This window comes from Oryctolagus cuniculus, chromosome 10 (genome assembly GCF_051225735.1).
Source record: "Oryctolagus cuniculus isolate XC-2025 breed Fujian yellow rabbit chromosome 10, ASM5122573v1, whole genome shotgun sequence".
NCBI classification, from domain to species: domain Eukaryota; kingdom Metazoa; phylum Chordata; class Mammalia; order Lagomorpha; family Leporidae; genus Oryctolagus; species Oryctolagus cuniculus.
Window position 1 is genome coordinate 102,310,355 of NC_142876.1, and position 13,342 is coordinate 102,323,696.

At 44.3% G+C, this 13,342-nt stretch overlaps 1 protein-coding gene across 37 annotated transcripts in view; it reads left to right on the forward strand.

Annotated features, from left to right (window-relative positions):
• Positions 1-13,342, forward strand: part of MAP4 (microtubule associated protein 4) — a 193,900-nt gene that overhangs the window by 118,948 nt on the left and 61,610 nt on the right. For all 37 annotated transcript variants that reach the window (XM_070050869.2, XM_070050870.2, XM_070050883.2 and 34 more), the window contains 3 exons: positions 2,973-3,095; positions 10,735-10,848; positions 12,812-12,943. In XM_070050869.2, the coding sequence (XP_069906970.2) occupies positions 2,973-3,095; positions 10,735-10,848; positions 12,812-12,943 (369 nt within the window). The remainder of the gene's footprint in view (positions 1-2,972; positions 3,096-10,734; positions 10,849-12,811; positions 12,944-13,342) is intronic.

Below are 13,342 nucleotides of genomic sequence, written 5' to 3' on the forward strand. Positions count from 1 at the left end.
CTGGCTGTTGCAGGCATTTGGGGGAGTGAACCAACGGAAATCTCTGTCTATTTCTCTGTGTTTCTCTGCCTTTCAAATGAAAACATACAATTTTTAAAATGGTATTTGTGACAAATATGCCTAAAATTGGGAGGGGGGAATCTCTTTTCAGTAGAATTCTTATAAGTTAGTAGAAGGCAAAGGTATTTTGGCCTACTGGTTAAGATACCCACATCACGTATGATACACTTGGGTTCCATACCTGGCTCCAGCTTCTGATACCCCGTGTTAATGCAGATTCTGGGAGACAATGGTGATGCTTCAAGTAATAGTAATAGGCTCCCTGTTATCCGCTTGGGAGATGTAGACTGAGTTGTTGGTTCCCAGTTTCAGCCCCAGCCCAAGCACCAGCTGTTAGGGGCATTTGGGAAGTGATCCAGTGGATGTGGGAGCTTGCCTGCACATGCTCTTGTTCTCTCTTTCTCTTTCTCTCTCTCTCTCTTTCTCATAAATAAGTGAAGAAATAAAATTGGGAAAAAAGTGGAAGAGGGGCTAGCATTGTGGCCCATCAGGCTGAGCTGTCGCCTGCTGGGCCAGTATCCTATATGGGCACTTGTTTGAATCCTTGCTGTTCTACTTCTGATCCAGCTCCCTGTTCCTCTGCTTCGGAAAGCAGCAGAAGGTGCTTGGGCCCCTGCACCCACATGGGAAACCCTGAGGAACCTCCTCTAACTCTGCCTTTCAAATAAACGCATTTTTTTTTTTTTTTTAAGTAGAAGAAACCTCTTGGTTATGGACAGGACTGTTTCCATAACTTCCAAAGAGAAGCAAGTTGTACTAGAAGCTCCAGTTGGCAGATAGGACTTGGGAGGCTTTGTCATTCACAGTGTTAACTCTCCCTTCAAAAGGGAGAGTTGGCCAGCGCCGCGGCTCAATAGGCTAATCCTCTGCCTGCGGAGCCGGCACCCTGGGTTCTAGTCCTGGTCGGGGCGCCGGATTCTGTCCCGGTTGCCCCTCTTCCAGGCCAGCTCTCTGCTGTGGCCCGGGAGTGCAGTGGAGGATAGCCCAAGTGCTTGGGCCCTGCACCCCATGGGAGACCAGGAGAAGCATCTGGCTCCTGCCATTGGATCAGCGCGGTGCCCTGGCCGCAGTGCGCTGGCTGTGGCGGCCATTGGAGGGTGACCTAACGGCAAAGGAAGACCTTTCTCTCTGTCTCTCTCTCTCTCACTGTCCACTCTGCCTGTCCAAAAAAATAAAAAAAGATAAATTTCTTAGGGATTGGGTACTTTTCTCTAAAACGTATTTTAGTTATATGGTGATGATTCAACATCTTACTTAAAAATATAGTCCATTAACCCCCTCCCATTCTTTTTTTTGTAAAGATTTTTAATTTATTTCAGAAGCAGTTAGAGAGAGAGAGAGAGATCTTCCATCTGCTGATTCACGCCCCAAATGGCCAAAACAGCCAGAGCTGGGCCAATCCAAAGCCAGGAGCCAGGAGCTTCTTCCAGTTCTCCCACGAGGGTGCAGGGGCCCAAGAACTTAGGCCATTTTCTAGTGCTTTCCCTGGCCATCAACAGGGAGAGGATATACGTAATATACAAACATTTATCTTGTTTTATTCTTCTTTATTTTCCCAAACCACTTCATGACGGTGAAATCCTAGTTCAGTGGTTCAGTGAAACATGGAAATGAGGGCATGCTTCCAGTGCAAGTAGATGTGCATCTGGGGACAACTGGATGAGTTGACTGATAATGCAGGAGGCATGATCCTGGTACTTCCTTCTACTTTGCTTTGAGGTAGATAGATTTTTTTTTTTATTTGACAGGTAGCGTTATAGACAGTGAGAGGGAGAGACAGAGAGAAAGGTCTTCCTTCCGTTGGTTCACTCCCCAAATGGCCACCACAGCTGGCGCTGCACCGATCTGAAGCCAGGAGCCATGTGTTTCTTCTGGGTCTCCCATGGGAGTGCAAGGGCCCAAGCACTTGGGCCATCATCCACTGCCCTCCTGGGCCACAGCAGAGAGCTGGACCGGAAGAGGAGCAACCAGGACTAGAATTTGGCACCCATATGGGATGCTGGCGCCACAGGTGGAGGATTAACCAAGTGAGCCACGGCGCTGGCCCGAATCTGTGCTTTTAAAAAGTAACTTTATTGAGGTATAATTTACATACCATAAAAATCACCCATTTTGGGGGCAGGTATTTGGCACAGAAATTAAGATGCTGTTTTGGATGCCCGCATCCTGTGTTGGTGTGCTTAGGTTTGAGTCCCAGCTCCATTGCTAATTCTGGCTTCCTGCTAGTATGTACCCTGGAATGTCACTCAAGTAATGGATTCCTGCCACCTAGACTGAAGTCCAAGCTCCCAGCTTTGGTCTGGCTTAGCCCTGTCTATCGTGGGCATTTAGGGAGTGAACCATTGGGTGAGAGCTTGCATTCTGTTTCTTAGATAAATAATAAAAATTAAAGTAATGCTTTTGGAAATATGTATTATGAAAAATGCATGGATTTCAAAATATTGAGCACCAAAATATTTTAACTCCTTTTTTTAAATGAACTTTTGGAAGTACCCTTGTATATCCTAGAAACCCTACTATAGGGGGACAATGCTCTGACACATGGGTTAAGCTGCTGTCTGCAGCACTGGTGTCCCATATGGACACAAGTTCAAATCTTGGTTGTTGCACTTATGATCTAGCTCCCAGCTGCCTGCTGATGTGCCTGGGAAAGCAGCAGAGGGTGGTCAGAGTACTTGGGCCCTTGCTCCCATTTGGGAGACCTGGAGGAAGCTCCCAGCTCCTGGCTCCGGCCTGGTCCAGTCCCAGCCATTGCACCCGTTTGTGGACTGAATCAGCAGATGGAAGATTTCTCTCTCTGTCTCCCATCCTCTCTAATTCTGACTTATAAATAAAATAAATCTTTACATTAAAAAAAACAACAACAACAAGAAACTCTACTCTAGTAACTTTTTTGATGTTTCTGTTTTAAGGATCTTCAACTGAATTCCTTGAAGAGAAAATGGGCTACCAGGAATATCAGAACAGCCAGAACTGGCCTGAAGATACAAATTTTTGTTTCGAGCCTGAGCAAATGGTGAATCCTGTCCAGAACGGTAAGCATAGGTTTGCCTGTAACTCTTGCCCATGAGCTGTGACATAAAAATGGAAAAAGCACAACCACTACTCAGAAAACGTTTAAGCTTAAATATAGGTCATAAAGCACAAGCAAGGCATAATTATTTACTCAGAACATCTATTGACCTTTTTTTTTCATTGATTGTTTCTTCTGAGGCACCAAATGTCCTGTAGTTCTCTCTGTTTGAAAACCTGTTTTGAATAAATTATCTGAACTTCATATTCTTTGAAAAATAGAACCGTAATTCTTCCCGAAGTAATTACAGTAATAAAACACTATTTGTTGAGTGCCTGTTTTGTACCAGTCACCTGCTCTTGCCACTACATACATATTATCGGTGTTCCTTACCTAACTATGCCAAATATATATTATTATTCTCATTTGACAGAAGAGAAAACTAGCTCATACGCAATTCCTATAATTTTTTTTATTTTTAGAAAAAGCTTATCTGTAGTTGCCAGAGCTGGAGGTGGTAAGCATTGTGAATTGCAAAAGGGCCTCAGAGGAGTTCCGTTGCTTCCTCTGTGTCAGTTGGCCCAGTTGAGAGCTCAGGTTATTGGTTTCCACTTAGACATGGCATCATTTTTCCCATCTAATGTATAATATGTCCGTGGTTGGTTCCAAAGGACTGGTATTTGTGATGTTTCTTTACCATTCTCCAATTACTGACTTTTCTAGATTCATGGTGATTTTTAAGATATCGGAGGGGCTGGAGCTGTACTGTAGCTGGTAAAGCCACCGTCTGTAGTGCAAGCATCCAATATGGGTGTCAGTTTCAGTTCTGGCTGCTCCACTTCCAATCCAGCTCCCTGCTAATGCACATGAAAAAGCCGCTGAAGATGGCCAGAATTCATGGGCCCCTGGACCATATGGGAGACCCAGATGAAACTCCTGGCTCTGGCCTAGACCAGCTCTGGTCGTTGCGGCTACTTGGGGCATGAACCAGCAGATGGTTCTCTCTCTCTACCTCTCCCTCACTGTAACTCTGACTTTCAGATAAAATAAATAAATCTTTAATATATATTAAATACCCTCGTGGGTGGGTACAGGGGCTCAAGGACTTGGACCATCCTCCACTGCTTTCCCCAGGCACATTAGTAGGGAGCTGAATTGGAAGTGGAGCAGCTGAGACTTGACCTGGCTACCATATGGGATGCCAGTGCTGCAGGCTGGGGTTTTCACCAGCAACCAGCTGTACCCCAGCGCTGGCCCCTTTTGATCCTTTTTGGGTAAAAAAAAAAAAGAAAAAAGAAAAAAGAAAGAAAGAAAAGAAAAAGAAATGTTTGAAAGGTAGAATTAGAGAAGGAGGGGTATAGAGAGAGAACTTCCATCTGCTGGTTTACTCCCCAAATGGCTGCAACGGCCAGGGCTGTGCCAGGCTGAAGACTGAAGACAGGAGCCAGGAGCCTCTTGTCTTCCAGATCTCCCTCATGGGTGCAGGGACCCATGGACTTGGGCCATCTCCTACTGCTTTCCCATGTATGTTAGCTGAGAACTGGATCAGAAGTAAAGCAGCTAGAACTCAAACAAGCACTGATATGGGATGCTGATTTAACTGTGTCACCACAGCACTGGTCCCTTGAGTAAAATTTTTTATATGAGAGAACTTTAGGAAGTTCCTATTTGGGGCAGGTGTTGTGGTGCATTGGGTTAAGCCACTGCTTGGAATGCCTGAATTCCATATCAGAGTGCCTGATTTGAGTCCCATTTACTTTGTGTTTGCCATCTAGCTTCCTGCTGCTGCACTGGAGAGGCAGCAGCTTAAGTAGAGAGCTTCCTGCTACCGGCTTTGGAGACCCAAATAGAGTTCCTGCCTTTATCCTGTGGGCATTGGGAGAATGAAGTAGCAGATGGAAACAGTCTCTCTCTGTCTCTGTCACTCTGCCTTTCAAATAAATAATTACATCTTTTTTGAAGGTCTGGCAAAAATAGAAATATTTAAATGGGAGACCTGGATCATATTCCCGGCTGGTGTTTTTTGCCCTGTCCCATTTTGGACACTGTGGGTATTTAGAGAATGCAGCAGCAAATGGGAGCTCTCCCTGTTGGTGGTTTCTGTTTGTCTGCCTCTCATATAAATAAATAAAAATTTTTAAAACTTTATTTTGATGCAGAAACATTTTCAACTGCATGCATGGTTTTTTCATAATATGCATTTTTATAAACTTTTTGAAGCCCTCTCTTATGGTTAGAGTTAAGGGTCCAAATTCTATTGTATGAATAGATGGAATATAACAGAATGGATACCTATTGGAATCCCATTGTCCCAGCTCCATTATTTGAAAAGACTGTTTCTTCCACATTGAATGATCTTGGAATTCTTGTTGAAAATCCGTTTAACATAAGTGCACAGTTTTGTTTCTCAACTCAATGCAGCATATGCTGAATGTATTTGGTTTCTTAATTTCATTTTCAGATAATTCATTGCAAGTGTCTAGAAATATAATCACTTTTGTTTATTGATCTTATTATCTTCCAACCTTGCTGAACTTATTTATTAGTTTTAGTGATTTTTTTTTTTTAGTGGATTCTTTAGGATTTTCTAAAGACTTTCAACTGTGGTCTGAAAATGTTAGGTGGTTGGCTCAGTTATGGTCTTTGTGGCCATATGAGGAGTGAACCAGAGGATGGAAGCCCTCTCTTTCTCTCTTTATGCCTGCCTCTACCTCTGTGTAGCTGTGCCTTTCAAGTAAATAATAAATAAATCTAAAAAATAGGTGGGAAATTCCAGAACTAAATAACTCATATGTTTTAAATAACCTTTATATAGTATATCATAATTCTTCTGTTTTATGACTAGTTATTCATCTCTTACTGTGAAAAATTTACAGATTAAAATTTGTCATAGGTATGTATGCAAAACCACATAGTGCACATGTGTAAAGGTTTTGAAATCATGCAGTTTCACACATCCCCTGGAGTTTTTAGAATATGTCCCCTGTAGATAAGGGGAGACTGTTGGAGTTTGACCTTTTTCTTTCCAGCCTGGGTACCTGGGTGCCTGCTTTCCTTCCTTCCCTCCCTCCCTTTGACCTTTCCCCCTTGCCCTTCCTTCTTTTCCCTTCTCTTTCCTCTCTCTAGAACCTTTAGTATAATATTAAATAAAAATGAGAATGAAGGTAAGCATGTAACTGCACTGTTAAAGATGCCAGTGTTGGGGTTGCTGGTATGGCAGTGGGTTAAGCCACCATCCACCACTTGAGATGACGGTGTCCCTTATCAGAGTGCTGGTTCAAGTCCCAGACACTCTGCTTCAGATCCAGCTCTCTGCTTATATGCCTAGGAAGCAAGAGATGATGGCTCAAGTAATTGAGTTCCTGGCATCCACAAAGGAGACCTGGATGGAGTTCTTGGCTCCTGAGGTCTGAACCCCTATTTGGAAGATCTCTCTTTCTGTCTCTTTCTCTGTCACTCTGATTGACCATTGATCGATTGGTCATAAAATAAAAAGACACTACTATCCCTCATTAGGTAGAGTAGTTGGATTCAGTTTCCAGCTCCAGCTCCTGATTGGATCCTGATTCCAACTTCTGCTAATACAGACCCTGGGAGATAGTGGTAATGAATCAAGTAATTAGTTTCCTGCCACTCATGAGGGATACAAGTATTTAGTACCCAGCTTCTGGCTTTGGCCCTGGCCAGGGATGCCAGCATTTGGGGAGTGAACTGGTAGTAGATGGGAGCTCTTTCCCCTTCTTGATTCTGTTTCTGCCTCTGAAAAACAAGAAAACAGAAAACAAAGCAGTGATGAGAGTAGATGTCTTTGTTTTATTCCCTGGTTCTTTTTTTTTTTGACAGGCAGAGTGGACAGTGAGAGAGAGAGAGACAGAGAGAAAGGTCTTCCTTTGCCGTTGGTTCACCCTCCAATGGCCGCCGCGGCCAGCGCGATGCGACCGGCGCACCGCGCTGATCCGATGGCAAGGAGCCAGGAGCCAGGTGCTTTTCCTGGTCTCCCATGGGGTGCAGGGCCCAAGCACCTGGGCCATCCTCCACTGCACTCCCGGGCCACAGCAGAGGGCTGGCCTGGAAGAGGGGCAACCGGGACAGAATCCGGCGCCCCGACCGGGACTAGAACCCGGTGTGCCGGCGCCGCTAGGCGGAGGATTAGCCTAGTGAGCCGCGGCGCCGGCCTATTCCCTGGTTCTAAGAGGAGGCATCTAGTCTTTCACCATTCAATATGCTATGAGTTATGCATGTTTTGTAGATACCTCTTTTTTTTTTTTGGACAGGCAGAGTGGAAAGTGAGGGAGAGAGACAGAGAGAAAGGTCTTCCTTTTGCCATTGGTTCACCCTCCAATGGCCGCTGCAGCCGGCGCACCGTGCTGATCCGAAGCCAGGAGCCAGGTGCTTCTCCTGGTCTCCCATGGGGTGCAGGGCCCAAGCAATTGGGCCATCCTCCACTGCCTTCCCGGGCCACAGCAGAGAGCTGGCCTGGAAGAGGGGCAACCGGGACAGAATTTGGCACCCCGACCGGGACTAGAACCCAGTGTGCTGGCGCCACAAGGCGGAGGATTAGCCTATTGAGCCACGGCGCTGGCTTGTAGATACCTTTCATCAGAATAAAAATATGTCCTTCCAGTCCTAATTTGTTAAGTGTTTTTATCACAAAATGGTATTGATTTGGTCAAGTAATTTTTTTGTATCTGTAAAGATAATTTTGTATCTTTTTATTTTTTCTTCTGTTGCTTTGTATTGCATTAAGTGGTTTTTGGATGTTAAACTAACTTTGCATTCCTGCTTATGATCCTTAGGTTTTTCTATAATTTGGCATAAATATATAAGTCTATTTGTTGAGGATTTTTGAAGCCATATTTTAAGACATAGTAGATCATGGACTGTAGTTTTCAAGTGACTTTTTTTTTTTTCAGTTTTGTTTGGGTAGTACTGGAAATGAGTTCTAGTTTGTGAAGAATTTTCTCAAAGATTTATTTATTTTTACTTGAAAGACAGAGAGCTCTCAATTTTCCATTCACTGGTTCATTCTCCAAGTACACACAACAGCCAGACCTGGGCCAAGGTAAAGCCAGGAGCCAGGCACTCCATCCAGGTTTCCACGCTGGTGGCAGCCACTGCCTTTCCGGATACATTATCAGGAAGCTGGTTCAGAAGCAGAGTAGACAGGACTTGAACTAGCCTTTTGATAGGCATGCTGGCTTCACAAACAGCAGCTTAAACCAACTGCGCCACAATGCCATCCCCAAGAATTGGTAGAATTCATTGGTGAAGCTTTCTTAGCTAGGACTTTCTTTTAAGTAGTTTTTTTTTTTCTTTTGAAAGTTTAAAGATAGAAGTCTTCCATCCACTGGTTCATTCCCCAAATGGCCACAACAGGCACATATGGGCTGATTCGAAGTCAGGAGTCAGGAGTTTCTTCCAGGTCTTCCACATGGGTGCAAGGGCCCAAGGACTTGGGCCATCTTCTGCTGCTTTTCCAGTCCATAGCAGAGAGCTGGATCGGAAGTGGAGTAACCAGGTCTCAAACCGGCGCCCATATGGGATGCTGGCACTGCAGGCAGTGGCTTTACCTACTGCACCACAGTGGTGGGCCTGTTACTTTGCTTTTTAAGAGCATACTGCATTGGGAATGTGACAGACACCCAATTAAAAATAAATCATGAATAGGGGCTGGTGTTGTGGCATAGTGGGTTAAGTTCAGCCTGTGCTGCTGGTATCCCATATGAGCTGCTCTGCTTCTGATTCAGCTCCCTGCTAATGGCCTGGAAAACGCAGTGGGACATGGTCCAAATGCTTGGGCCTCTGCACCTGCGTGAGAGACCTGGAAGAAGATCTTGGCTTCTGGCTTTGGTTTGGTCCAGTCCTGGCTGTTGGGGGCCATTTGAAGAGTGAACCAGAATGTAGAAGTTGCTTGCTCACTCTCTCTCTCTCTCTTTCTTCCTCTCTCACCCTGCTTTTCAAATAACTAAATCATTTTTAAAAATTCATGAATACAGCCGGCGCCGTGGCTCAATAGGCTAATCCTCCACCTTGCGGCGCCGGCACACCGGGTTCTAGTCCCGGTTGGGGCGCCGGATTCTGTCCCGGTTGCCCCTCTTCCAGGCCAGCTCTCTGCTATGGCCAGGGAGTGCAGTGGAGGATGGCCCAGGTGCTTGGGCCCTGCACCCCATGGGAGACCAGGAAAAGCACCTGGCTCCTGGCTCCTGCCAGGATCAGCGCGGTGCGCCGGCTGCAGCGGCGGCCATTGGAGGGTGAACCAGCGGCAAAGGAAGACCTTTCTCTCTCTGTCTCTCTCTCTCACTGTCCACTCTGCCTGTCAAAAAAAAAAAAAAAAAAAAAAAAAAAAAAAAAAAAAAAAAAAAATTCATGAATACATGCAAAACTTTGTAGAAATCATCCATTTTTCCATGTGATTTAGCATTCTCTCATTCTGATTTGTAAACCCCCAGCATTTACTCTCTGACCCTATAAGCATTCTGTTTTCCTTCAGAGGAATTGTGAGAAGCAGATCAAGCAGCAGCTAGCCCAGACAGTATGGAACTGGGGAGAATGAATGTTTATCATCTCATATTCTAGCCCCTCTGTGTATCTGAAGAAGAAACATGGGGGCCTGCTCCATCCCCAATAATTTCTCAGTTTTTCCTTCTGCTTATGTTCATTTCCTATCACGATTGTTTCTCTTTATCCTGAAAATCCTTATAAAAAGAGGATGGTGTAACTGCTTCAGAGGCAAAGAAATGACCACTCTCAAGGAATGGGGTTTCACCTAAGTGCCTCAGTTTAAGTGGCTTAATTGAAATGATACAGGGAAATAGAAATATCAAGGATAGAGATTCTCAGTGTCCAGCAATCATTATTTTAATAGGCCTTTATGATAGTTATAAGTTAAATTTTGAGACAGTTTCCCTAGAAAGCTTTTTTTTTCCAACTTTAGCATAAAAAAATGTTAGTTTGAGTACCTTTACTCATGCCAACTCCTGAGAGTCTAGAGTTTGTTCCTTCTCTCAGGGTCTTTTACCCATGGGTTGATTCCCCAAATGGCCACGACGGCCAGAGCTGGGCAAGGCTGAAACCAGAAGTTTCTTCTGGGTCTCCCATGTGGGTGGCAAGGGCCAAGAACTTGGGCCATCTTCCATTGCTTCCCCAGGGGCATTAATAGGGAACTGGATCAGAAGCGGAGCAGCTGGAACTCAAACTGGTTGCTCATACAGGATGCTGGCATTGGAAAGCAGCAGCTTAACCTGCTGTGCCACAACATTGGCCCCCAGGCAGTGTCTTAACTACTGTACCAAATGCCCAGCCCTGGTTGTCTTTCTTGAAATAACTTCAAATGAATATATATTATGTAATTATGTTACGATGTGGTAGTTTTCTCTAGAGTTGACATTAATTGTCCTTTCAGTTCTTTGTATTTGTTTACTATCTCATTTAGATAGCCAAATTTTAGAGAATAAGGGATTATATTTTATTAAATCATAACAAGTGAATTCATGAATATTGATTCCCTCTCTTGTACAGTCTCATTAGCTCAACTTATTTAACTTACTAATGGACAGCATAGTAAGTTAACTAATCAGTATTCATCATAGGATATTAAGAAATGTTGATATTTCTAGTTACACTCACTGGGAATGAATTCTGGATTTCTTTTTTCATTCCAGATCCCTTCAAGATGCACCATGATGATGGCCTGGCAGATTTGCTGTTTCTCTCTAGTGGAGCAGCCAAAGCTTCAGCATTTACAGGACAAAATGACCCTCTGAAAGATAGTTATGGTAAGGCCTCTCTAACTGGATTTATTTTGTAGACAGGAAAATTAACTTTTCCTTCTGTGCAGCTTAGGTTCATTGTCTGGGGCCCATACTACAAAAGGCAAATTAGTAAGAGAAAAACAAACTGAAGTTGAACCTGTGTATTTCATATATCCAGAGAACAAGTAATTCTGAAAAAGTTAGCTTTAGATCTCTGGCATATATAGTGTCTTCAACAAAGAATAACAGCCGGCGCCGCGGCTCACTAGGCTAATCCTCTGCCTAGCGGCGCCGGCACACCGGGTTCTAGTCCCGGTTGGGGCGCCGGATTCTGTCCCGGTTGCCCCTCTTCCAGGTCAGCTCTCTGCTGTGGCCAGGGAGTGCAGTGGAGGATGGCCCAGGTGCTTGGGCCCTGCACCCCATGGGAGACCAGGTAAAGCACCTGGCTCCTGGCTCCTGCCATCGGATCAGCGCGGTGCACCGGCCGCGGCGGCCATTGGAGGGTGAACCAACGGCAAAGGAAGACCTTTCTCTCTGTCTCTCTCTCTCACTGTCCACTCTGCCTGTCAAAAAAAAAAAAAGGTGGTTGATAACATTGGTTATTCTAACAGATTTTCTGAGAAGTGACAAGATAAAGGAAACGATTTTGAGTCAGAAGGAGAGGCAAATTGTGGGATCAAATTCGTGATTAAGGCTAGTTACTAAAACTTGTTAAGGGGATTCTTGTGCTGCCATCTCCAGGTTGATGAGAGTATAGAGTTGTCTTCAGTGATCAACCTTTGTTCCTCTGCATAAAGAGGGAAAACGGAGACTTTGGAGCATTTATGGCACGTTTTTAGGCACATGGGGGAGAGCAGAGAGCTTTTTTTGGTGTCTTGCTTCTTCTTAATTTCATGCAGTTCAGAATAATCCTCATGCCAAAGCAGCATATTTTGGGATGATGTATTCTGGTCTTCTACGATTCTTTAGCTCCAAATGACCAACGTGGCCTTTCCCCTATCACCTTGTGTTTATTCTGGTCCTTGTAGTTCTTTTTTTAACTCCTGTAGCACAGTTAATACTGTAGGTATGCATTATTTGATATATTTTTGTTAGATTTCTCCAGTCTGCAGTAATTTTCATAAAGTTGTGTTTTACCTGGCTCCTGGCTTCGGATCGGTGCAGCGCAGGCCGTAGCGGCCATTTGGGAAGTGAACCAGTGGAAGGAAGACCTTCTCTCTCTCTCTCTCTCTGTGACTCTGTCAAATAAATAAATAAATAAACAAATAAAGTTGTGTTTTAATGTTAGCAAGGTAGATGTTGATCTCATTTTACAGATAAAGAAATTAAGGCTCACAATACTGTACACTGTATTACATTGCTTGAGCTGTTGGAGCTAGAGCTCAACATTTGGTATTTTGAATCTTTATAATGCACTATAGAAGGTGGCTGATGGCCGGCGCCGCGGCTCACTAGGCTAATCCTCCGGCTTGCGGCGCCGGCACACCGGGTTCTAGTCCTGGTCGGGGCACCGGATTCTGTCCCGGTTGCCCCTCTTCTAGGCCAGCTCTCTGCTGTGGCCAGGGAGTACAGTGGAGGATGGCCCAAGTGCTTGGGCCCTGCACCCCATGGGAGACCAGGAGAAGCACCTGGCTCCTGCCATCGGATCAGCACGGCACGCCGGCCGCGGCAGCAATTGGAGGGTGAGCCAACGGCAAAAGGAAGACCTTTCTCTCTGTCTCTCTCTCTCACTGTCCACTCTGCCTGTCAAAAAAAAAAAAAAAAAAAAAAAAAAAAAGGTGGCTGATAACATTGGTTAATAGCACTACTAGAATATTGTGATACTATTACCACCAATTAACATTTAGTCACAACCTGGAATATGTCAGCAGTGTTTTCCTTAAAACTTTTATGCTTTGTTTTTATTGGTTCTTAGGTCTGAGAATAGCAAATGCATTTTTTCCACTGTTGGCTAAGTTTCAAACATGTGCTTGTGTTTCATTATTAGGTCTGTCTCTCTGTGATACATTGGCTCCTGAAACTGTTGCACCTGAACGGTGGTCTGTAGACGCCCCAAATACTCCACACTCAGAATCCCTCATTTCCTCAGAGGACATTATAGAACCCCTGCAGGCAGCAGGTAAGTTTTTAGTAACCCCCTCTATCAGTTAAGGGTTACAATATCAAGAATCAGTATAAATCATGAGATGTAGTTTTAGCAACTTAAAGCAGATCAAAAGTTCAGAACTATCAGTTTTAAAATTTATGTTAGTGATATCGTAGCTGGAGGAGTTAAGTTGTAGTTGAAATACAACACTTGGGGTTAATGAGCAAAGAATATTCCTTATTTTAGTGCAGATTTCATTCTGGTTTACTTGACAGGAAAGGTAACTGTCCAGCTGTCCCATATATTCCCTAATAGTGACTTTGTACCTATGAGGTTTTATTAAGTCTGTGTTTCTCTCCTTTGCTTTTTCTCCTCTACTACTTGTCTTCTCGATATTATTAAAAGTTAAAATTTAACAGAGTTTATTTGAGC